Here is a 26,536-nt window from a genome sequence, read left to right on the forward strand (position 1 = left end):
CCTCAACCCAAACTTAGCTTATAGGTGTCGTAGAAGGCGACTAAGAGCCAAAACCTGACCAAAGCCAATACAATATAGGCCCAAGGTCAACAAAAGCATTCCCCAAGAGGGTTAACATCAGGCAGGCGGCCGGTCATAAAATTTTTGCCAAGACTTAGAGCAACATGAGAAGGAATAAAAGTTACTATAATGCTTGTAGTATATTCGCTTTCTATATCTAGATTTATCGATATTGGTACTTGTCACAGCACTACGAGTCTCGTTGGCCGTAGCGCTTAAATTGCTCTATAGCATGCCAAAGTGTATTAAACGCAAGTAGAAGAACTGTTTTATATTACTAGCTGTATCTCTAGCTGTTAATTTACCAAAAAAAAAAGATTATATCATCAGTGAGAGTAAATAAAAAAGGTTCACACATTAAGTTTTTTTTTTAAATTACGGCTCTGGAAATTAAAAGAAATGCTAAAAAAAGTTTTTCGTATCGCTAGTCCGCTGATTCTCTCGATTATATTATTATGTATATTAATTTTAGTGGTAATAGGCTCTGTAAGTTGAAGATGTTTACAAGGAAATGTGTTTAGGTTTGTGTCAGTGTGTGTTTGTGTACTTAATCACAAATCATCAGATTTTAATTTTGTTCTGCCTAGGTATCTTCTTTTGTTTGCGTTCTATTCGAGCGCTTTTAACTTTATCGAAACTTTTGACGGGTTTTAAGTTGATTTTTAAAAGTTTATTCTAACTTAATTTAAGTAGTGTTACCTTCTTTTTTTTTAAATAATAAATATCGTATCTCGTCGATGACAGGAGCTGTCATTGTCACAATTAAATTACACATCACGACTAAGTGCAATAATTTCCAAATAACGGGACTTTACAACGGTTACCCGCTAGTGAACATTGATTAAATCGCAAACTAGTGTTTCTGTTATTATATCAATTCATATTTAAGATTGAAGACTAAAAATCTTACTTCTTTTATTCTTCTCAGTCGTATGCACTCTTGGCAGAGTGGTCGTGGTCATCACTTGGGGTGGTACTTCTGGCTGAGCCTTTGCTCGCCCACCTGCCCTGGTGAAACTGGAAAGGCCTCCGGGCCTGGAGTGGTAGTGCGCTTCACCAGACGTCGCCATTAATCGCGTACCGCGGCCCTTCTTGTGCTCTTGTTAACGGGACCGTTTAGAGCTGCCTTTATTTGGTCGGTCCATCGTAACGGTGATCTGCCGCGCGGTCTTGTACCCTCTATCATGCCCTGCACCACAAGGCGCTCAACTGAGTCGTCACCCCGCCGCGACTTTTTTTATTAGCGTGATTTACATCCAAATTTTAGGACGATCAGTATTTTAAATTAAGCCGTCCGATATTTTCTGCTTAAATAGGCAAAGGAGTTCAAGCCCATAACGTCAAGTCTGATAGTTTGACATAGCTAACAAGCAAAAAAAAAATTGTCATTTTGTTGAAATTAATAGCCCAAGGGATTACGAAACATTCGCGTATCACATGTAACGAACGTTAAATTATTTGTATTAAAAGGGAACAGGGTGCGCCTTTATCTATGTCGTATACATAATGTTTTTATATTTACCATACATTGGATGTTTGACATGGTAATAAATGTACGAGTGTTGTGCTATATAAGCTATCACCACAGCTTACTGACAATGTAATGACTTGATGATGGTCAACACTGAGCATTCGTGACCATACACTTCGTCTGTCCTTGAAATAAGAATTTTGCTAAGGATTCAATATTTTCTTTGCTCAAGAATTCAATTCCGACCTCTGATAAGAGAACTCAACCCAGGTAGACGTACAGTCGATGAATCGCCTAGCGTGGTGCCCATTTTACCCGAAACCCCATCCCATCACTGATTACCAAACTGGCAATCGTCTGGACGGAGACTGGTCTAGATCGGCACCAGGGAGTGAGGGTTTCCATCAACCAGTTCTTCTTTCGCAAGGCACGTAAAGAGCCGCCCACACGACGCCTTGAGTCCTCCTCGCCTTAAGAGTCTGCAGCAAAAACGAATTTATTACTAAAACATACTTAGCTGTTCTGTTCCCTGAGTAACAGATACGTAATTCTATTCTATATCGTTCCCTCACTACTGAGGATCGCGACCACATGTATTGGTAGGACATCTTGTAGGTCCGCGCGGGTACGTACCACCACTCTACCTATTTCTGCCGTGTAGCAGTAACGCGTTTCGGTTTGTAGGGCGGGGCAGCCGTTGTAACTATACTTGAGACCTTAGAACTTTTATCTCAAGGTGGGTGGCGCATTTACGTCGTAGATGTCTATGGGCTCTAGTAACCACTTAACAGCAGGTGAGCTCGTCCACCCATCTAAGCAATAAAATAAAAAAGCATGTGACGTTCTTCCACTATGTAATACATGTCGTTCATTTTCAAATGTCAGTAAGGCGGTCGAGTGAATTTAGCTGGCCTCGCGGTGCCAATGAAATCCATTGTGATTTGTTTAAAACGATTTGATGTTCTTGAACGTCAATCAGACGTCATATAAAATAAAATCGTCAAAGCCTAAACCAATTTGTCTACGGTTTCCAGAAGCACGTAGGATTTAGGCATTATTATGTGTTTACCATTTACCCCGCAAATATGGTTCAGATTTGAACTAATCATTTGCCTTTGAAAGCGTATATGACGCGGCTGATAAATGCCGCCGGTTATTAGCTATACCAGGGTCACGGATAAACCGCTGCCAGCCCTATCCAAGTCGAGGGGTGAAAGCTTATCTGTTTAATTTGGTTTACGCTTTTGTAACTTTACAGGAGAGCCTTCTAAGGCTGGAAAAAATATCATAACAAAAAACCATCTTCAACTGGAGTGGACTTAATGGAGTAAACATAATTGAAGTTCGATTAAAACATCGAACTGTTCTTTTTTATCTATACATATAAATAAAATTGGAGTGTCGGTTTTTAATATTAAAACAACCGCTTTTTACTACATGCATATGAATATATATATACGGTACATACCCCAAAATAACGTTTTTTACAATTTTTGTCTGTCTGTCTGTTTGTTCCGGCTAATATCTGGAACGGCTGGACCGATTTTGACGGGACTTTCACTGATAGGTAGCTGATGATATAAAGAGTAACTTAGGCTACTTTTTTTTGAATAACTTCGCCCTCAGGCATCTCTCGTGGTACGACAATAACCGCGGGTAATATCGCGGTACTCGGCTAGTACCAAATAACTAATATTATAAAGAGGAAAGATTTGTTTGTTTGTTTGTTTCGAATAGGCTCCGAAACTACTGGACCGATTTGAAATATTCTTTTTCCATTAGAAGCCAACATTGTCCCTGATGAACATAGGCTACTTTTTTTTATTTTTATTTTTTTGTTTCATGTGTGTTTTAATGTTTCCGAAGCGAAGCGAGGGCGGGTCGCTAGTACCAAATAAAACGCAACTATAATTACAAAGATAATTGTCGCGTTTTCAGTGAAATTTCGCTTAAGCCAAATAACCTTTCACCTCCCGAAGTCTTTCCAAGACTCGTTTGAAGAAGGACATGTCATAGCGCCCTAGAAAAATCGTGTGCAGTGGCGATTATTCCAGAGTCGAAATTAGTGGATAAAATGTTAAAACGTATTTTTGTTGGTGTAATTTTTGTTTTCCGCTGTATGTTAAGGTCTTAAAACATTCCACAATAAGGTCGATTGTGCGACGGCGTCGTATTTGGCCCACTGAGTTTCTCGCCGGATCTTCTCAGTGGATCGCGTTTCCGATCCGGTGGTAGATTCTGCGTCGTCAGGTTTGAGCCCCGTGAGCTCACCTACTAGTTAAGGTTACGCTGAAATAGCCTCTCAAGGCTATTTATCAGCTTAGGTAGGGAAAAAAACGTATTTTGTATTTTATTTTTCAGTTTTATTACGAAAGAATTGCTTGAGTTTGTTGCCTTCGTTCGATAGTAAAAGTGAGTATTTTGTGTATGTTTTGTTTTTTTTTTGTTATTTATTTTGCTTCTGCATGTCTTTTGTTGCACGTTACGTTTTCTTGTGCTCCTCAATACTAAAATAATAGAAATGTAATTAAATAATAAATGTTGGAGAGAAAAATTTAAAGCTGTGCAAAATTAAGAGATAGCTTCGCAGTCAAAAGCAACGGTCATTATGAAAGCTTATCTAGGAGAACTTCCACTTATTTTAGATGTTCAATTGATATTTTTTTTATAACAAAATCATTGGTTATTTTGTACAATACCAAATTTAAAATAAGAATTTTGACTCCTACAATTCTTTGTTTTTTTTCTTTATATATACATAGTTGTAATATTTCACCCACCAAATTTTTTTATTATATGATTAATATTATAAAAAAATATATACACAACACTGAAATCATAGGGTAGTGGAAGTACTCTTGGCTGGCTATTGGTTCTACTCAAATATCAACAAAATCCATATCATGTTTCTATTATTTCCAGTGACCTCGCTGATGAGGAAGATAAGAAGTCTCCGGTGCTCCTTTTAGGGGTGAACAAGATCTCCGACTCGCCGTACGTCAGGAGGAGATCGATAGAACCTCATTCGTCGGGCTCTATAAGATTCTTCAGACCGCCCAAGTCCAAATACACAAGGGGCCAGCACGGTGATGAGAGACTGGAACAGATCAGGAAGGACCTCCTCGTTCACAAGAATAAACCGGACAGCTACATTCCGAAGGTCGAGCACGAGATCTTCGTTGAGCAGGAGGAGAAGTGCTCAAAGCTGAGCTGCGTCGGCAATTGCATCTGCGATCGGAAGAAGAGCTCCAATCGCGGCTCTTTCTCGTTCCACAGACCCGACCAACTCCTTCCCAATTACCAACCACAATGTAGGGACTACTCTGAGAACGAGATAGAATACAAATACACAGAACACATTCCACTAAACCAGCCGTCGAGTAGTAAGCAGAGCTATAACGTCACCCCTAAATCGACGGAAAGACGACACTTCCTACTCGCGAACCTTAACGAGAGATTCAGAAAGACTCTGAGCTTGGACTCCCGCAAGGACACGAGGGTGCTAAGTCTGCCCCAGGAAAACCGACCTAAATCATTCATAAACACAAGCAACATTTGCGTGCAACAATTCAAATCGGGCGACCCCTTCATCCCGACGAATTTTAACAAGGGCAGCCAACCTAAGAAAAAGCGGAAGTCGTTTTTTTCGCTAGACACGTTTTTCGATACGAAAAAGTCTGACACGTCATCCGTTGACGATTTTTGCTCGTCCAAATATAAAAGATTCGAACTCGAGAGCGATGACTCGCCTGTATTCAGACGCGACGATCACAAACGGGTGAAGACGCCCGATTTGCTAAACCTACCGGTCATCATTGATTCAGTTAAGAAGAAGCATTCCGAAACACGAAGACAGCTGGAGAAGCTAGAGAACTATTACGTAAAAAACTTAAATAAAACCCAAGCGGTCGTTGATGCGGTCCCGAAGGACGCAACCGATGTCCAAGGGCCGAGCGGACACGCCAATCACGTCTACATAGACGACGAGGACGTGGAATACATTGAGCCGATACGCAGTAACTTCACAAGCCAAAGCACTTTGATTCTGGACAAAAACATTCCTATACCAGACCCCGCAAATATATCCGATGCCGAAAATCATATAACCGTATCACATAATGACAGAAATGACATTGACAGTATAGGACATTACGAAATCGAAGTTAAGGAATCAGATTTAATAAAGAATCGGGTCGCGGATTTAATTGTTAAAGTAATGGATAAGTCGGTGGATTCTATAGGTAGTTGTTCGTTGGACGTGGATGCCAGCACGGATTTCTCAGGTAAAAGTTATGTTTGTCTATGGTCGCTGTGAATTGTGACAAAGAATGCATGGTTTGCCTTTATTAAAAATATTATAATATTTTGTCGTTTAATAGTTAACAAATACCATTATCTTTTCGGGAAAATTATCGATGAAAATTGTACATTATTAATTAACGTATTTACGTCGTCTGGTTATTATAGTAATCGTTGAAATATGATACTGGCAAGTTTTGTGATGGAAGGAGCAGATTCCAGAATCCTTTCTGTTATTATAACTGCGAGGCACTCATACGTTGAGCTTTGTGCGCAGTATGGCCACTATTTTAATGCGTTGATATACAGACCGACTTAGGGCTTAAGTCTTGAATGGCGTTGAAATAAACCACAGCAGTTACAATGTCGATGAAATTTACAGCCTTTAAGTATTTTTAACATTTATTAGCTTAGCATTTATCTATTAGCTTAGTAAATACATATCTATATTTGTGTTTGTATGTAACAAAAAAGTTTAACATCATTTGCAACGACTTCAAAATATAACCTATTAACTTGACAATTTGCCTACGTATCAAAGACCGATGATAATTTTAATAATTTTATAACTTCGCTCTAATCTCCCAACTAGTATTGACTATGCTATCTGGGCGTGCTTTTTTTTTTAATTACTATTATATTATTGCATATATGGGTAGACGAGCTTACCGAATTTTTTTTTTCTACCTGTTCTCTGGTAGTATAAGAGAATACTCCAGCTTCTCGCGGACGGGTAGGTGAGCTCACGTGCTCAACCTGAGAGAGTTTGCTACCACTAGTCCTAGCAAGAGCAGTGCTACGTTGAATCTACCACCGGATCAGAATCGCGATATACTCTGAAGATCCGTGCAGAAACTCAGTGGTCTGTCTCTATGGGTACAGAATCGATTGTATTTCATATATCGATCGATGTATATGGGCGCATATTGTACGATATCACAAGTTTTTCTATCTCCTCTCTAAATTGAGTGCTGATACAGGATTCCTCAAGGTCCGCCGGTTTGCAGTATTGACACGAAATGAATGTGCAGCCTGCAAGCTCGCGCATGTAAGGACTATAACATAGTAACGCACACATTACCACTAAAGAAAATTATTATCCAATACTAATCATAAATAACTTAAGAGAATTCGAAATACGGTAAATCCATCGAAAGAATCAAATGAAGTTCTAAGGAGCTACATCGGGTGCTTTTTTCTCTCCACCTATTAGTCGGTAGTCTAAGGCGTTATTCCACCTACCCACGCCCGAGATCTGGCGCAATAACACAGTTTAATACGAGAACTGGTGTAAACTACATGTGACAATATCGTGCGTATGTCTAATAGGTGTATGGTGTACATCAATGTACACATAAAGTGTATGGAAAACACGTGCTATGTTTATTTGAATTATGTACTTTTAAAGGCAGCTAGACCAGACCGCTTTATAGTCGCCATCGCTTACGGACGTCAACGGTGCTACCAATAATTAATGTTGCAAATGAAAATAATAACGCAACAACCCAGAGTATTTGGGAAGCCAACAATAAGGAAGTGAAAATATGTTGTTCCAGACGATACGTGATCACTAGTTGAATTATAGTTTAATGCAAAACAGGTTTTTTATTTAAACGTATTTTTAGTATCCAATATCGAAAATACTGATCATTTGTACAAGAATACTCTTCTGTTCGATGTCAAGTTAATTGCTTTAACTAAATTATACGTTTCCACGCCTTTTGCCTGTTAATCTTTGGACGATGTCGACTTATTTTTAGCCTTCAAAGTCCAAAGATGTACTTACGGCTCTCGGATATTCGGTATCGAACTAAAACATGTTGATGTGGCACGGTAAATGGAACGTAATTTTAAACGTAAGCTAAATAAAATCGTTTGGCGTGTAAAATAAATTTTAAAATCAATTGGAAAAGAAGAAAACATACAATGGTGTTAAAAACACATCATAGTTACGCGTAAATTTGAATTTGAAGTGACACAAAGATAGCATGGTATAGTGTATAGTAAAGTGAATGTAAATAAAAAATTAACACGTTAACGAAATGTTTGTTGTCTCAAACAATTGGCAGCCGACCGGTGCACAGTGGGTCGATACTATGATTTGAGTGACTTAGGGACCAACTTTGTTTTTTAACAAAAAAATTTACGTAGATAGATAGAGCTCGTTAATCTCAATAATAATTGTTTTGGGCAAAAATTACAAAAACTTTATAGTTTGGTCAGAAAAATGTGTTTTGTGTTTTTTTTGTATGGAGCGGGTCACATTAAATTAAATTCCTGCTAAGTACCGTGAGGTCCCGCTTTGAAACTTTATTTTTCTTACACCTTGTCTAGTCTACTATCATTTGATGCTATGAACATGTGCATAAAGTTGCAACTCTGCCAAATAAATGGATCGAAAAAAATGAAAAAATACATAGAGTAAAAACCTTTATTTTTATTTTCGTAAGTCCTTTTAAGTTAAATTTGATATGGATTAGTAAGTACAAGCACGCAACAATACCCATAATTACATAATATCTAACAAAAATACATTTAGTAGGTCTTAATTAATCAATCTCTCTAAGTATTATATATTTTGTTTCACCATTCGATCTTTAGATCAGAAGACAAAAGAAGATTGTGTAAAATATCCTCATTAGTCGGCAGTCTACTTATCTTTCTAAAATAACAACTCTCTGTATATTTCCGAAAATCTTTATTGCGAGCTTCCGCTGCCTCTTCCGACAGTTTACCTATAGGAATGGCACGAAAGGCAAAGCTTTTTATTATTGTATATCACTACCATGTGCCAACAATTTATGGATACTGGAAGGCATATAATACTAGGGATATAAATTAATATATAATTCTGCAGTATATCTACAAAACTCGGAAAAATTGGAAAGGTCCACGCGCTCTCCAGATGCAACAGTCTGAAGAATCACGTGAAACCTCTCTATTAAATCTTTACGTATTCCTGTTATGCGGGCTGTTCCATCTGTATTCCTGAAAAATCTTCTGGCAGTATTGCCATCATTGGTTGTTCCTGCTTCTTGCTTGACAACATCTATAAGTAAACCGTATTCCTTTTTAAACGCTTAAGGTATAGCGCTCTTTCTGATTGATATTTTTTCTTAGTCATCTCCCCTTGCAACTCCATTTCTTGAAGTCCAAACGAAAAGATGCAAACAAAAAAATGTCATTTAAAAAATAATCTCACAGGAAACTACATAGGATGAAAAAATTGTGAAGTAATAAAATTATATTTACCGATTTGAAGTAAGCACTCCATGCGTCTTATCCAGGCATGTAAAGATGGCATTCCATACTGGAATATTCCTTCATTATTTTCTCTTTGATAAGCAAGTGACTCCAAAAAAGTCTGACGGTTTTGCTTTGCAAATATCACAGACAGCAGAAAATGTTTCTGACAAATATGAGGTTATTTTGCCGTCTATCATCGTCATGTGCAATTGATGCTTAACTTCAACTTGTTTGATTTTTGATGGCTGAAGTCTTTCTATTTCTTCTGTTATGCTAGCTTTTATAATTGCCACTGTTGACTGCGTTTCTTTTATAAATTTAAACATTATTGGACGGCAACAAAAAGTTGATGAGGGTAGGTCGTTTTCCCAAACAATTGTTCCATCAAATTTCTGAAGCCTTATAGGAACTAGACTGGTCAAGAAAATAGATGAATCATCAAACTCTGTTTCAGTCTTTTGTTTATAATTACTTTGACCTGGGGCTCTATCAAAGCCTATTTGCTTATAAGCAGTAGCTCTCTTGCCGAGTCGAAATCCGAAGTAATCACATCTAAAAGCCTATATACCGCCAAGCTTAGTAATGCTTGCATTTTAATAGCAGCTCTTTCTTCATTAATAACTACCTCGTCTTTCCCTGGATAACATTTGGTCTTTTCTTGCTTAATTTTATATTAAGAAGGGTATAAATCGGACCCATTTTCATTTGCTGCTTCTCTTAGATTTATATACTGCCACTTACTTAATTTAAGTGAAACTAATAGTGCCTTATCGGGAGAATATGTACTACTTTTCACTTTACTTGTACTTAAACACTCCTTAACTTTTTCTAGATCTTCGGGGTGATTTGACAAATGGTTCATTATTTCTCCTACATCTTCATTTCCAGTGTTTCTCAAACTAGCAACTGTAGTAGCTTTCATTTAATCCGGGGTTAACGAAAGCGATTGGTAAATTTGTTCAATGTGCCTGGATCCCAATTCTTCAAAAGGTTTTCGAGGTGTAAAAGTAGATGTCGAGGCTTCTGTAGTACATTAGAGCGTGGTACATTTTCAACATCTTCAGTATTAGAAATCTCGAGCCTTTCGTGTACAGTGTTGATATCTTCAGGTATCATGCCTTCGGGCCAGTTTATTGCACATTCGAACTAATCACATTTTTTTCTTATAAACTGTGCTAACATGCGACTACTTCGTTTCCATATTGCACTTATATTTGAACAAAAGTGCGTACAGAATTTTTGGGGCTCAACACTTTTCTCTTCGGTCACGTTCATTTGATTTTGTAGGAATTGAAAGTTTTTTATTATCAGACAGCGACTGTAGTTGCTCTCTTAAAATCATAAATAATCCTAAATTGTTAATAAAATTATCCATTATAACGGAAAAAGGAAGATCACGACGACAATCACAAGATGTTAGTAGTAGTACGAATAAACGAACACTAGTTAGTATATAATAAATATGGTCACTTTATACTTCCAGAGAGACACAAATGTGTACTATATTTTCTACTACCCAGTAATGGCTGCTTAACTAATTATCCTCAGTAACTAATGTTAACTATCCTAATAATTACAGAGATTGATTAATTAGAGACCTACTAAATGTATTTTTGTTAGGTATTATGTAATTATGGGTATTGTTGCGTGCTTGTACTTACTAATCCATATCAAATTTAACTTAAAAGCACTTACGAAAATAAAAATAAAGGTTTTTATTCTATGTATTTATTCATTTTTTTCGATCCATTTATTTGGCAGAGTTGCAACTTTATGCACATGTTCATAGCACCAAATGATAGTAGACTAGACAAGGTGTAAGAAAAATAAAGTTTCAAAGCGGGACCTCACGGTACTTAGCAGGAATTTAATTTAATGTGACCCGCTCCATACAAAAAAATCATAAAACACATTTTTCTGACCAAACTATAAAGTTTTTTTAATGTTTGCCCAAAACAATTATTATTGAGATTAACGAGCTCTATCTATCTACGTGAAGAAAAATCTTAAAAAACAAAGTTGGTCCCTAAGTCACTAAAATCATAGTATCGACCCACTGTGCGGTGTTACGCAAAATTTTCTATCTGACACAGATTCAACATACTGTGAATTGCAGATCTTACATAAATAATGTAGGTCGCGCATAGAAACTGCTAACAATGCGTTTTGCAATACAAAATCAAACAAAAACAAGAAAATTTGCATGCATGTACAGATAATATATGCTTCAACCTTGTTTCCACCTACGCGTTCATTGCATTGCGTGTTCATTGTCGTCAAAACGTTCGTAGATCAAACAACTTAGATCTAGATATTAGATGATTTTATTTAAATCCTTTAATGTAAATAATCTTTAAAAGTTCCTTCGCGAGTGGACTGTGAAACGGAACGCACGTACTGGCTGTATACCTCGGCTCGTCTTCGGAAATTCGGAACTGTCAATTGTCATAAATAAAAAGTTTGACGTTTCTGGGTTTTGTGAATTAATGTGATTGTGTTTCGTATTTTGTTATCCTAAAAATCTTGTAAAGTGTTTAAATGTTTTATGTAAGTCACATGAAATTTTATTTATTTAAAGTTACAAGTATTATTTTTTTCAGTAATTCGTTTTGGTAGGTGAACGTCTTTCTTCTGTTTTGAACCCTTTGAAAAGTTTATCCGAAAGATTGTAGTTTCTTTGAAAGGTCGCTAGTCAACAACTCGAAGATTTCTATAAAGCTCTAAGTGAGTTATCGATGATTCAGCGTTTTAATCTGTTCATTGTAAACGAAAAATGAGTAATCTAATTATAGTATAGTCACCGGAAAACCTGTTTAATTCTGTACAGCATAGCATTCGACTAAATCTTTAAAGTATAAATAAAACCGATTCTCTGTTTTCGTTTTTCGATTTATTTATTTGAATTTCGAAATTAGTACATACTCGAAGTAGTAGAATATTAGAACTAAAATTTTTCGTAGCTTCAAAATTACGTTAAAATTTAATATAAAAGGGATTTTGTTTGTGCTGATGGCCACACAAGAATACCGTCTATAAAGTGGTTTGTCGAGATTAAAGGCAATATCAGTGTTCAACGGTACTCTGAAACGAATGTCTCAATTACGGTGGCTATCTTACTCTTCAAACTATGATGCATAATTGCTTATAAGAAGTAAGCAGAAAAATGATACCAAACATTGCGAGATCTCAACATGTTATACCACTAATACTCTTGAGAAGTAAGTGGATATACATGGCCGTTAAATAAGGACAACAGAGGAGATAGCTACAGCTATACCTTGGGTCCAAACTGCATATCAATTATAGCTCTCAATCAATAGCTCCACAATATCTCCCAATTAATAGCTAAATAAATTACTGCCTAAGGTTTTCAGGTAAATCTAGAAATCATTGGACTCCAGTAACCACTTAACACCAGGTGGGCTGTGAGCTCATCCATACATCTACACAATAAAAATAAAAATATATTAAAAAAGATAGCAGGCAGCATTTATATTGGTAATGGTCCTATAGACTCCAGTTACGGTTTAGAGAGTACTAGATTAGAGTTGTAAACCATTTCTCAAGATATAAAGGTATCTAGCTGAGATAGCAAGGTATTATTACTGATGGGTGGTGTGAAGATAATAATAAGTATTTCCTTGTTTTTTTCCTACCTGTTCTAGTAACCATGAGGGGTTATTCTAGATTCACCGAACTAGTAGGTGAGCTGGCAGGGCTCAAACCTGACGACGTTGCTAATACAAACCCTAGCAAGAGCCGTGCTTCGCAGAATCTACCACCGGATTGGAAATGTGACCCACTGAGAAGATCCGGCAAGAAACTCAGTGGTCACCTTTTTTAGAATCACCTCTATGATGTCACTACCTATTGTGATTTCATTTTGGAAAATTTCATTAAAAATATTCTGTGGTATATTTTGGGCATCAATTGATGATGTCTAGTTTAAATTAAAAACCATGAATATGTCAATCAAAGCCCCTTGAACAATAATAAATTCAACAAATTCGACAATGTCACAGTCAAAGCATTGATAAATATTGATTCCACAGCTCCCGCACTGAAAGTATTACTTGAACATTTTTATCTATAATACAAAGCTAGTAATATTTTCTGACTCTGCTTGAACATTTTTCTGGTTCATAATGCAATTTTGAGTGTACAGTTATTCCTTTATCTATTTATTGAAGATTACAGAAACAACCATACCGAAACTTTGTAAATGGTCTGAATACCAAGGTCTTACCATATATACCATATGGTACCATAGTTTAGCCATAACAAAATGCACTCATTCTACTGAAAGTGCTATAACCAAAGCATTTATTACGTACAAACTAGAGTAATTGTACAAAGCTGTGAGCTTTATAAAAGTTAGGTAAATTTTAGGAATACAGACCAAAAAAGTTGCATTAATTATAATAATGATTCACATATTACTTAGTTAGCTATTCTGCCATCTATTTCTGCCCTGAGGTATATTCTAATGATAAATTTTGTTTCCACATTTTCATTTATAAACATAACATATTTTATCAATATAGATTATGGAACTCATGCAATATATTTTTATCATAACATAACAGATAAGATATTTTACCGAAATGAAAGGTAAAACTAGTTATATTTCTATAAATATTTTTTAATTATTGAAATTCACTGATTTGTATTGTGTAATGATGTGTGATTATTACCTACTTTTTATTTGTTGTGAGTTTGGTATGGATTTTTTCTATTTTAATGCAGGTTTCTGAATTTATTTTGTTGATATGTTTGTGTATATTGACAACTGCTCATGTTGGATAAACATTAGAATTTTAAGGTTAATTAAAATTTGGATTAGTCTTTGATGAGATTTTTATCTGACATTGTTGCAAATGATTATATGAATTTTTAGTGATATTTTCATTGCCATCGAATATTTGAGGCTTCATTTGATCGTAGATGGTTACAGCCAACCATGGATACCAACAATAATAAAGTAGTGAACAGTAATATAGTAATATATATCACAGATTATAGCTAGACCATTGTATATCTTAAAAGTTTTTTTAATACATCTTAAACATTAAAACCTGCTGTCGAACCTTTGCAATATTATAGTACCTGTATGTTATTCTGTGTGTGAGTTGAATGTATAAAATCACAATAGTTGACTAATTAATTAATTATTGAAAAAAATTTGGAAGTTGTCGTGATCTAAAGAATAAGGTACCCGGTGCTTTTGTATGTGGTGAAGGAATAAAACCGTGTAATAAAAATCAAACCCGCAAAATTATAATTTGCGTAATTACTGGCGGTAGGACCTCTTGGGAGTCCGCACGGGTAGGTACCACCACCCTGCCTATTTCTGCCGTGAAGCAGTAATGCGTATCGGTTTTACGGGTGAATCAGCCGTTGTTCTGTAAAAACTGAGACTAAACTTAGAACTCATGTCTCAAGGTGGGTGGCGGTATTTACGTTGTAGATGTCTATGGGTCTGGTAATCACTTAACATTAGGAGGGCTGTGAGCTCGTCCATCCATTGAAGCAATAAAAAAATTAATAAAAGGATTTCGAAAGTAACTATACGTATTAAAAAAAATCATGTCATACATACCAGATGTATAATTGTATATTTGAGTTGTCTATGAAATATTTGAATTTTGGTAACCTAGATTATGTGAAAGTTTTGTGTTCTGTGAAAAGGGTGCTGAAATGGGTGAGCGAACTCACGCCTGGCTGATATAGCTAATAGACATCCTCATCGACGTACCCCATCTTGTGTCTCACTGAGTCTTACTTTTTAAAGCACAATGGCAGCTGCCCCACTCTTCAAACCGAAACACATTACTGCTTTAGATTTAGGTTGGGTTGTGTTTTTTTTTTGTGGTGTGGTGGTACCTGTGCTGGCCTGCAAGGCGCCCTAGCACTACATGCTAGTGCTTAAAACCCGCCCTCCTGTTTTCCTCGTTAAACTTTCATGCTGTATGTTATTGGTAGATTACTGGAAACATTTTATGCTGATTTCTGGTAGTTTATGACAATTTGAAATACATCCTCATGATTGTTTTCTTTGAAAATGTAACATAATAAAATTTTCTCTTTTCAGATACAACATCGGGTAGTCTGAATCTCCTAACTCCATCGTCTACCACAAGTCGAGTGAGAGACTTCACATCCCGCATACAAGAGCGGGCCGGCTCGAATATACAACAAAACTACTTGACCCCAACCCCGGTGGTCACCCCAATCAGGACCCCAGAGGAGACCACACCGACTCCTAGAAAATCTGAGCATCTCCTGAAACCACCCCCAAAAGTTCACGTCGACTCATCAAGTCATCGATCTCGAGGACAACACAAACGTAGAGACGATCTGCCCCAAAAGAAACCAAGCTACTTGAACCTAGCCTGCTCCGTAAATGGCTATACCAACTTAACGACCTACGACTCGAAACTAAGGCAAGACATAAACAAGAGCCGGGAAGCGTCACCAATCAGACCGATAACATACACATATCAGTATAGAAGCGAAAATAATTCACTCTTGGTACCCGTGCCGGTCAGCGCGAACAAACTGCTCGTCCCCACCTTCGGGCCTCATGATACAAGAACCGATTTGACGGCGAAAGCGCCTTCCAAGGCGCACACTGATCCGTCGCTAGCTACATCGACCCTCCATGTGTATATGGCCGCTGAAAACAAACAGTTGAAAGACGATTTTCTAGGCCCCGACATGACGACCACAAGCCGCCCTTATATTTCGACAGAGAGCAAGAACTTTGCTACCTCGATGCTCCATCAGAAAGACGAATTGGATAATGCTAAGGAGATCACCTTCAAATCGAGCTATTCCGAGACAAATTTCCGGAAGACTGTGACCAGTAACGGCAAGGACTCTAGGTTTACATCGGAATCTTACACGATATCGTCGAACGGGATGTCAAAGAGGGTCGAAATAACGAAAGAAAACGGAGAAAAGTTGACGAGTCCCATGAAAAGCTTCATTCAACAACGGGTCGAGAGGTTGTACGGCCCCGGAGCTTTAGCCCAGGGGTTTTTTAACCAGAAAAGATTGAAAAGTCAAAGTGAAGACGATGATTCGAAGGTATTGACAGAGAAATCTCTAAATTGCCCGGAATACTCGGTAAGGAAACTAAACAAGAGTTTTGATGACGCCTACACTAGTCCAAATGGGAATTTAGATTCTAGCGTCTCTCTACCTGTGCTCAGGCACCTGAGACCCGAATTTCGGGCCCAATTACCAATACATTCACCAAAAAAGAGTGTTAAAGCTGAACTATCGCCGCAGAAATTAGAAGAAGACATTCCACGACTGGACACGAAGACTGAACTCAGCGAAGTGGTGACGAACGGTGTATCTGTGATAAAAATTGATGATTCCTTGAATAACGATGCTGTCAACGGCAAGGAAATCAACGGGGAGGCAGTCAAAGATGCCTATTACTTTTTGGATCTCGAGAAGAAGGAGACTGAGAGGTTATTGGCATTGTCTGCCAGTGCTGAAAAGGAATTGGAGAATTTACAGGTAATTACAACTTTTACATTTTAAATTTATTGCCAAAAGGCTTATTATGGCAAACTACTTTTTCTGTTCTTCTTGCAGACAAGTTCTATCTATATTTAAGCCTGTGTCAAGGTACTATTAAAATCCATAGATCTCAAGAGTGCTTCCACCCACATTGAAACGAGAGATTTAAGTCTCCACCGTTTTGTAGCACAGCAGCTGTTGCACCCGTCAAAATGGAACCCTTTTTTATTGGTTTTTATTTTATTGGTGGAAGAAGACAGAGGGAAGTGGAGGAGTAGAATAAGGAAAGCTGACCCCACCACCGTGTGGGAGAAATAAGAGAGGAAGAGAGAGTTATAAGGGTGGACGAGCTCACAGAGCACCTGGTGCTAAATGGTTAACAAAGACCATAGCAATCAACTGCTTAAATTCTGACAGCCACCTTGATATGTAAATTCTAAGCCTCAGTTTTAAAGAACAATGGCTGCCCCACCCTCCAAACCGAAACGCATTACTGCTTCACGGCAGTACTAGGCAGGGTGGTGGTACCTACCCGTACGGACTCATAACACGCCCTATCCCGCCAGTAAATTCTTGCTTCACATCAGAGATAGGCTGGACCGTGTCAGATATTGGTGCAAGCCAACATTAACTGATGTGATGAAAAAAAATAATTTTTTTTCACAACTGTACTCAGCTTTTAAAGGATTAAATTTTAAAAGAATTGCTATAATCGTCACGTGCATATTACACAAAAACAAATTATTTTTTTTCTTTTTTTTTGAATAGTTGAAATCACTTGTGTCCGATTCTAAATTCATGTCACAAAGGAAATGCAGAAAACATAACAAAAAAACACTATTGTCAAATTCGTAAAACAAATTTACAAATGCCATAGTTTTTCTTTTCAATCTTGCACGGATTTTAGGAATAATAAATTTAGTGTTCCCATGACGGTGAACCGAAGACTTAACCTTGAAAACTTATTTTAAATGGCGTAACTAATGAGCCTAGAAGATTCTATTGTCCTATAAACGATTTGTGGTAGCCTTGACGGAGGATTTGTGACGCCCTCTGTACCGATATTAGTTTTGCGAGAAAATAAATGAAGTGTTTTCGTTTGCCTGTTTTTATTCTTTACTATATGACCCGGCAGACTTCGTAGTGCCTCAATCGATAAATAAAAGACTAAACTTTTGTATCAAATAAACTTAAAACAAACAAAAGGAATCCGTCCGACGGGGGGGGGGGGGGGGGCATACATCAAAGGAAAAACAAAATTGTTATTTTTATTTAATTCCGAGCATTTTCATATATATATACCTTTTGAACCTTCTCTGGACTGCCACAAATAATTCAAGACCAAAATTAGCCAAATCGGTCCAGCCGTTCTCGAGTTTTAGCGAGATTAAAGAATTCATTTTTATATAGATAGATAGATATATAGATATAGATTGCATAGATGGGTGGATAAGCCAACGGCTAATGTCAATGTGGGTCGATAATGGCTCCCTCGACCTTGAAACCGGGATGCGTTACTGCTTCGTAGCAGAAATAGCCTGGGTGGTGGTAAATGTTGGATGTTGGAAAAGGCATCTGCAGTCAAGTTCATGAAACAATTTTAGCAGATTTGTTTATTTATTTTTTATTGCTTATATGGGTGGACGAGCTCACAGCCCACCTGGTGTTTAGTGGTTACTGGAGCCCATAGACATTTACAATGTAAATGCGCCACCCACCTTGAGATATAAGTTCTAAGATCTCAGTATAGTTATAAGTCGACTGTCCTATTGTTATGTTGGAACTTAATTAATATGTGATGAACGAATGTGCTTCAGGATAAAGACGTAAGCGAAGAAGTGCTTGGCCTGCTACGGGCCGCCTCCGGAAAGGCCAGACTCCTGGCCACGCAGAAGATGCAACAGTTCGAAGGTACTTTTTTAATGTTATTTTATTTATTTATTTATTTATTCATTCATTCATTCATTCATTCATTTATTTATGTATTAGGGACACAAACAATACACATCACAAGCTAAAAAGATAACAACAAGTAAATAAAACAAAATCTGGCTTGCAACATAAGCCATGTATGCACGACTAAGCAAGACACTTTTTTACTGGTGGTAGGACCTTTTGTGACTCCGCACGGGTAGTTACCACCGCCCCGCCTATTTCTGCCGTGAAGTAGTAATGCGTTTCGGTTTGAAATCTAAAATAATAATGGGTTAGAAAATAAATATTACACTTTCAAAACAAGTTCAATGCTTCTAGTGTCAAACAGACAGCGACAGCTTGACTTTGACATTAAACAATGACCATAGACTACAGAACTCTATGGGTTTGATGCTAGCTTGATCAAATTTGCCTCAAACTGATGTTGTCGTGGTGACGCAATGACACGACTCTACCTCACTCGAGGACAGTTGAGGAATATTGTAATGGTCGACTAAAAATACCAAACTCGAGTAAGTTTGGGAGGACTGCTCGAGCATCATCGGATGAGTTAAGAGTGGAGGACTATTTTACGAAACGTCTAAAGATACGGGCATGAGACCTTAGAACTTATATCTCAAGGTGGGTGGCGCATTTACGTTGTAGATGTCTATGGGTTCCAGTAACCACTTAACACCAAGTGGGCTGTGAGCTCGTCCACACATCTAAGCAATAAAAAAAAAAAGAAAAAAAAAAAAAAAAGAAAAAAAAGTGGCGAATTTGTACACTATGCTCCTTACAACAATACGACAAAACAACACGATAACGTAAACATAATCTAACTTCTAATGTAAAGAAATAATTTTACTCATAATATACATTAAACAATTACACTAATTAACCTGCTATTAACATTGGCGTTATATATATTTTTTAATCTCACTCATTGTTTCTGTACTAAATTCTACAAATGCCCATGCCTGCCTATTTCTGTCGTGAAGCAGTAATGCGTTTGAATTGTAGGGTGTGGCTGCTGTTGTACTGTAAAACTGGGACTTTGAACTCATGTCTCGAGGTGGGTGACGGCATTTACGTTGATGTCTATGGACCAATTTGTATGGAATTGGAACGTTTGCCTACGTTTGCCGCTAGGGGCGCTGTCCCAACTGCATACATATTTAAGTTAACTTTTACGCTATCGAAAACGTTAAAAACTCGCAATAAGCACACTGCATGGTCGAATTCTTTCTAGACCAGCCTTCTGTAAGTTTACTGGTTGATGCCACATGGGTAGATGACATCATCTAATTTTTCAATGAAATTTTAGTGTGGTTAGTTAATATCCCGTCTATTATTTATTTATTGCTTAGATGGGTGGACGAACCCACAGCCCGCCTGGTGTTAAGCGGTTACCGGAGCCCATAGACATCTACAATGTAAATGCCGCCACCCACCTTGAGATATGAGTTCTAAGGTCTCAGTATAGTTACAACGGCTCCTCAACCATTCAAACCGAAACGCATTACTGCTTCAAGGCAGAACTAGGCGGGGCGGTGGTACCTACCCGCGCGGACTGACAAGAGGCCTACCACTAGTAACGTAACAGTAGGTCTGATCTTGTACGTCCAGTCCAACACTGAAATGCCTATGGGACCCGTTGACCTCTAAAACAGATTAAACGTTTTCGCAGGACTGTGCTATAACAATATCAACGAGAGACAAGACGAGCCCTTCCCGACCACAGTCGAAGACCTCCAGGGCTTCTGGGACATGGTGTGTCTGCAGGTCAGGAACGTGGACGCCCTGTACAGGCATTTGGACGAGCTGAAACAGAACAACTGGGTCGAGGTGAGGCTTGAGATTGAGGTCTGCTTTTTGAGGTTATCGTCGGTCAGCTAACGAAAAATGAAACAGCTGTTTGCCTCATAAGACGAAGGCGTTGTGAAATATAAATTGAAACAAATAATTGTTCAATTTGCTAAATACTCACAGGGAGAACACAATGATGGACACAAAAAACAACACAGTAACACAGTTAAAACAGTAATTTTTTATTTAATTTATTTCCACTAAAGTTAAATCAGAAAAATAACTTTTCAATTTGTTTAAGACGTTGCTATTGGAATTCGAGTTGTTCTCGCAAAATAATATTTTATTTGATCATGTCTTCGACCCAATAAAGTCTTTGATATTAGAATCCTCAGATCGGATCAATTTATAATCTTTTTTGTTACGTATAACTTTTATGAAACCAGGTTGAAATATTAACAAAAAAAAATCGACAGTCACTCAATCCTGTGACTGTGCTATGATGACGTCACAAGTCACACAAAGACTAGTACATTTCGAACACGTACAGAGATGATCTATTCGCTGCGAAGTCGTTTTCCGTTGACGTGTCATCAGGATCCCAGATATAAGCCATTTAAATATGACGTCATTTCGTCACATTTCGTGACACTATTTAATGTTTCATTGCATATATTCCAGGTGTCCCCGCCCCCCTCCCGGCCGGCGAGCGTCCCGGCGGCGCGCCCCCGCCCCCGCGCCCCGCCCGCCGCCCTCAACGAGAAGGCGAGACTAGCGGCCGAGAAACGAGAGGCCGACAGGAAGGCCATGCTTGAACACAGAAGGTATAACTTCTTATACCGGCACCTCATTTTTATATATCTTCTTATATAATTTCTGATATCGGTATCTCGTTTTTACCATCGTTCATCCATACTACCTGGAGCTACTGCGGTCATCCACAGTGCGTTTCCAGAGGTCTTTTTTGCCACGTACCATCCGGCTATGGAATGAGCTCCCCTCCACGGTGTTTCCCGAGCGCTATGACATGTCCTTCTTCAAACGAGGCTTGTGGAGAGTATTAAGCGGTAGGCAGCGGCTTGGCTCTGCCCCTGGCATTGCTGAAGTCCATGGGCGACAGTAACCATTCACCATAAGGTGGGCCGTATGCTCATCTGCCTAAAAAGGCAATAAAAAAAAATTAAAATAATGTTAAACTGCCGCCAAGGTGTACATATGACACCTTTTTTTTTTCTTTACCTATTTGCTGGTAGTCTTAAGGCGCTATTTCAACTACGCTATGGCTGGTAGGTGAGCTCACGTGCTCAAAGAATTTGCTAACATTAACCCTAGTAGTGTTTCGCTGAATTTACTACTGGATCGAAATCGCGACTCACTGAGAAGATCCGGCGAGAAACTCAGTGGATAAAGAGACACTATTGATGCACAGACTTCCACTCCTGGACACAGAACTGGACACGTAAATCTTTTGAAATTTGAATACAAGACCTTAAAACCTTACTTACTCTTATTGGTGGTAAGATCTCTTGTGAGTCCGCGCGGGTAGGTACCACCACTCTGCCTATTTCTGCCGTGAAGCAGTAATTTCGGTTTGAAGGGCGGGACAGCCGTTGTAATTATACTGAGACCTTAGAACTTATATCTCAAGGATGGCGCATTTACACTTAACAACCAGGTGGGCTGTGAGTTCGTCCACACATCTAAGCAATTAAAAAAAAAGTATAACAATATAATGTTTCAAACTCTTTTTCTCTGTTGCAGGCGCGTCGCCCGCGAGCGTCAACTGGCGGCCCGCGCCTCCACCGCCGCGAGCCAGAGTCGAAGCGACGTGCCCGTCGAAGGCAGCCAGGTAACTGCACCACACATCGCTACGTAATTTTCACTACAGCAGTCTATATTAGTAGCGAAGTACACAATACATATTTCGTCTTCTCGCATTAAAACTGTATAATCTCAAAACTTACTAATTTTACAGGAGAGTGTTTTAAATATTTAACATGTGATATTTTTATTAACACATTAAATGCCATGTAGGTCACCGGTACCCTACGCGGCGCACTCAAGTAATTAATCGATTTCGATTATCAAGACGCCGAAATATCTAGTAGATATTAAGAAAGACGAATCCAAACATACTGAGTACGAATCTATTTCAAAGATACCTAAAATATTAAAACATACATACAGGAATCGACATAATTACTTGAGTGCGCCACGTAGGGTACCGGTGACCTACATGGCAGTCGAAGGGTTAATGAACATATTTGCAACATTTTTGTTTTTTAATTTTTTTACCAGTTACATTATCTGTCTTTTAAAGTAAGATAAAATTATGTATTAATTTTGTTAAAAGTAGTCAAAACAAAAGTAAACTAAAAAAACAAAACTAAAACTAAACTACTAAACTATTTTTGACAGTATTTATGAGAAAAATACTGGTGATGCCAAATGTTTAAGCATAAAAACTCAATTTCATATATTTTAGGAAATTGTACACTTTTAATGCGAAAAGGCGATTTGAGACTAGACCTCATGTCGCAAAGTGTCCATGGGCTCCGGTAAGAACTTCATATGAGGTCGTCCATGAACGTCTGTTCACGATTGACTTCCACGGTGAAGGAATAACATCGTGTAATAAAAACCAAACCCGCAAAATTATAATTTGCGTAATTACTGGCGGTAGGACCTCTTGTGAGTCCGCGCGGGTAGGTACCACCACTCTGCCTATTTCTGCCGTGAAACAGTAATGAGCTTCGGTTTGAAGGGTGGAGCAGCCGTTATAACTATACTGAGACCTTAGAACTTATATCTCGAGGTGGGTGGCGCATTTACGTTGTAGATGTCTATGGGCTCCAGTAACCACTTAACACCAGGTGGGCTGTGAGCTCGTCCATCCATCTAAGCAATAAAAAAAAAAAAAAAAAAACCATCGCCTATTTAGTTCCTTCGAGATTGGCTAATTTAATATCTATATAGTACAGATTTGATCAAAAAAATATCGGAATATAATTAGTTACTCGACTAATTAGCTTCTTCTAAACGAGTTGGGGAGAGTCCTCAGTATGCTGCCCCTGGCACTGCTGACGTCCATGGGCGACTATTTACCATTCGATGGACTGACCGCTTATCTGTCCGCGAAAATAAATTTCTTTCATGCTGCCATCACGGTGTCGATTGGAAGCTCCAAGTATTGAACATTAGTATTAAGGTTACCCAATCGCTTTAAGGACTCTCTTCCATTGAAGAAAAGACGATACCTGTGCAAATTTTAATCCCTCCTATAATTGACCACGGGGATGTGTGCTATCGCGACCTGAATGCGCAAGCCTCTTGAACAATTTCGACCGCCTTCTTAATAACTTAACTGGAAGATGACCGAGCTTTACTCGGCTTTTATTTTTTGATAACGCCCTCTTGTTGTGTCTCTATAGCGGTTAGTTGCTCTCAAATAGTATTATTATTCGCCAATAGAAGTCGGGAAGGGTTGATTATTGAAAACACGAATAAAACAGCATTTTCTGAAAATAAATCGTAGCTAGATCGATTTATCGCCCCTGAAATTCCCTGTATACTAAATTTTATGAAAATCGTTGGAGCCGTTTCCGAGATTCAGATTATATATATATATATATTAATATACAAGAATTGCTCGTTTAATTAATAACTTAATATGCGCGACTATCTACACTAGTATACCTACAGCACAGTAATAAATGTTCTCATATCACGTCACAACTTCATATCATTTTTTATATTATAACAGAAAGTAAGAAAAAAAGTCTTATGACTTAGCTTAAAGGTGTCGTGACAAAAGTCCATTGAAAAAGTCTCAGTGAATAACCACAATTTTATTGAGATTATATTATTATTTCATCCCATATCATCTCATCTCATTTAATTTTATGCCTATTGATTAATGTTGTAACATAATCAACTTTATTTCATTTCATACTGAGACCTTAGAACTCATCTCAAGGTAGGGGGCGGCATTTACGTTGTAGATGTGTATGGGCTCCGGCGACCACTTAACACCAGGTGGGCTGTGAGCTCTTCCAATTATCTATGCAATAAAATAAAAAATCACTTCATATTATCATTTTTCATATAAAAAAATTACAAGAGATTAGGCTGTATGGTATGATACCTTTGTCTTTTCATTTGGAAAAATAGAACTACTACTATTCTATGTGCCCTCGCTTTGGAGGGACTGGCAGAGAATACCTTAGCCATTAAGTTTAATAAATAAATAGTGATACAAGCTGAATAAAATAATGAATTTGGTTTTTCTTTACTGATGGTAGGACCTCTTGTGAGTCCGCACGGGTAGGTACCACCACCCTGTCTATTTCTGCCGTGAAGCCGTAATGCGTTTCGGTTTGAAGGGCGGGGCAGCCGTTGTAACTATACTTAGAACTTATATCTCAAGGTGCGTGGCGTATTTACCAGGTGGGCTGTGAGCTCGTCCACTCATCTAAGCAATAAAAAAAAAGTTCTCGTACACATTGGAATATATACGCCAGACCCCACACTGGAACTCCGTGGCTCTATGTCATCTGCTCCTTAATAAATGGCGTCAATTGTTGTCCGTCTGCACTATTAAGTGCTTCTGTTTGTCAAGAGATGGCTCACTGTTACTAAGTGCTGCGGTGATAACAGTAATCACATAAGATATACTAATTTACAATCGATTGTTACAGGAAGTGGAAATCTTTGTCGGAAAAACACCCAAGACACAGGCGCCGACGGGGGACTGCACTAGTGCTACTGAGCAAAGCTGATTGCACTAACTATATAGAACACAATAATAATCAAATAAAATTTAAAATATTTTTAAAGAGAACATGGCTTGATTAGTTACTAAGAAATTTACTTTCCAATATATTCCCTAAGACGTTCGTATCTACATAGAAAAAAGAAATTATTATGAAGTTCTCGGTTACATTACAAACAAATTTTGCAAAGACTACGTGCAAATTTGTGCAATTTCTTATTGTTTTAAATTACTTCTCAAGATATTGTTCCCTTTAAAATACTATTCAGGATTTTAGTACAGAAAGGGCTTATTTCGATATTTCCGAATCAACCTTATCAATTACGTGTTCGAAAAAAATTATTGTCTGACAAAATTAATTCAATCACTATGAATTTGATGAATCTGAAAGTTGTATACCTACAATTATATGCTAAAACAAAGCTCACATTGTAACATAGTATCCATATATCATAAGGTACAGGATTATTATGCATTAAATAAATATACATATATATAAAAATCGCTTTGAAATGTATAAGATTATTTAAAAATAATTAATTAAATAGAGACGCCATTGCGTTAAGAATGGAAAAAATAAAAATGACAGATCGAATCCGAATTTTCCTATTAAAAGCATTGTATATTTATTTTAAATTAACTTAGTGTAAGATATGCTCTATTAAATAAAATCGCGGATCAGATTTTCTTAAATTGTGTAATAATTAAAATTAAGAAAAGAAAAATTCTGGTAACATTAGCACAGACTGCAATATTTCATTATTAACTGAAAGTAAATGAGAAACAATTTGATATGTATTGTTTGGTTGTAAAGAACTTTGTGAGAATATGAAGAATGAATAATATTTAAATGAATGTCAAAATTTCATGTTTATCCATTTCTTGTGTGAATGTCCAGTGATATATTGTAATGTTTGTATTGACGGATGTTTGTAAAAATGTATGGTTTTTTTAATGATTATTACAAATTTAATGAATTATGATACTCAAAGCATTAACTATGTAAATCGTATTTTTAACTTGTCCATTTACTCTTTTTTTTCTGAATAAATTATTGTTTAATTGAAGTGTTTTTTTTTTATAGTAAATACTTTCTCATAAATAAAAATAAGGGAATTCAATTTCAACATCATAACAAAGAAAGGAAGTGGATATTTTTATTCCGTATATATTTTCAACCTAAAGGTAGGCGAAAACAGTAATATGAACTCAAATCTGTCCGAAAATGTTAACTAGTGAATTAAAGATGGCGTTACTGTAGCTAAATTCCTAAATTTGAGAATGTCATTGGGAATTTTTTTTTTTTTGCTTTTCATAATGCTTACTCTATAATTTTCCAACTACAATTTTTTTTAAAACAGATTTAATGTATAGTATTAACGTATATTTTCAGTCGTACCTTCCGTTCATTCAAAAAAAAAAACGTAGTGTAT

At 37.4% G+C, this 26,536-nt stretch overlaps 1 protein-coding gene and 1 long non-coding RNA gene across 2 annotated transcripts in view; one reads left to right on the forward strand and one right to left on the reverse strand.

Moving 5' to 3' along the window:
• The window catches only part of vlc (disks large-associated protein 2), a 51,825-nt gene extending 25,655 nt beyond the window's left edge, over positions 1-26,170 (forward strand). The window contains exons 3-9 of the mRNA XM_028177890.2: positions 4,454-5,814; positions 15,168-16,606; positions 18,427-18,520; positions 20,214-20,371; positions 21,014-21,156; positions 22,094-22,181; positions 25,030-26,170. Of these exons, the coding sequence (XP_028033691.2) occupies positions 4,454-5,814; positions 15,168-16,606; positions 18,427-18,520; positions 20,214-20,371; positions 21,014-21,156; positions 22,094-22,181; positions 25,030-25,110 (3,364 nt within the window). The 3' untranslated portion in view covers positions 25,111-26,170. The remainder of the gene's footprint in view (positions 1-4,453; positions 5,815-15,167; positions 16,607-18,426; positions 18,521-20,213; positions 20,372-21,013; positions 21,157-22,093; positions 22,182-25,029) is intronic.
• LOC149503416 (uncharacterized) lies at positions 8,512-11,141 on the reverse strand. The gene is made up of 2 exons (XR_016324783.1): positions 9,083-11,141; positions 8,512-8,974 (listed from the first exon to the last, which is right to left on the reverse strand). It is a non-coding gene; the product is annotated as an uncharacterized LOC149503416 (long non-coding RNA).
• Positions 26,171-26,536: the final 366 nt, after the last annotated feature.

Source organism: Bombyx mandarina, chromosome 02, assembly GCF_030267445.1.
Source record: "Bombyx mandarina strain Sakado chromosome 02, ASM3026744v2".
NCBI lineage: Eukaryota > Metazoa > Arthropoda > Insecta > Lepidoptera > Bombycidae > Bombyx > Bombyx mandarina.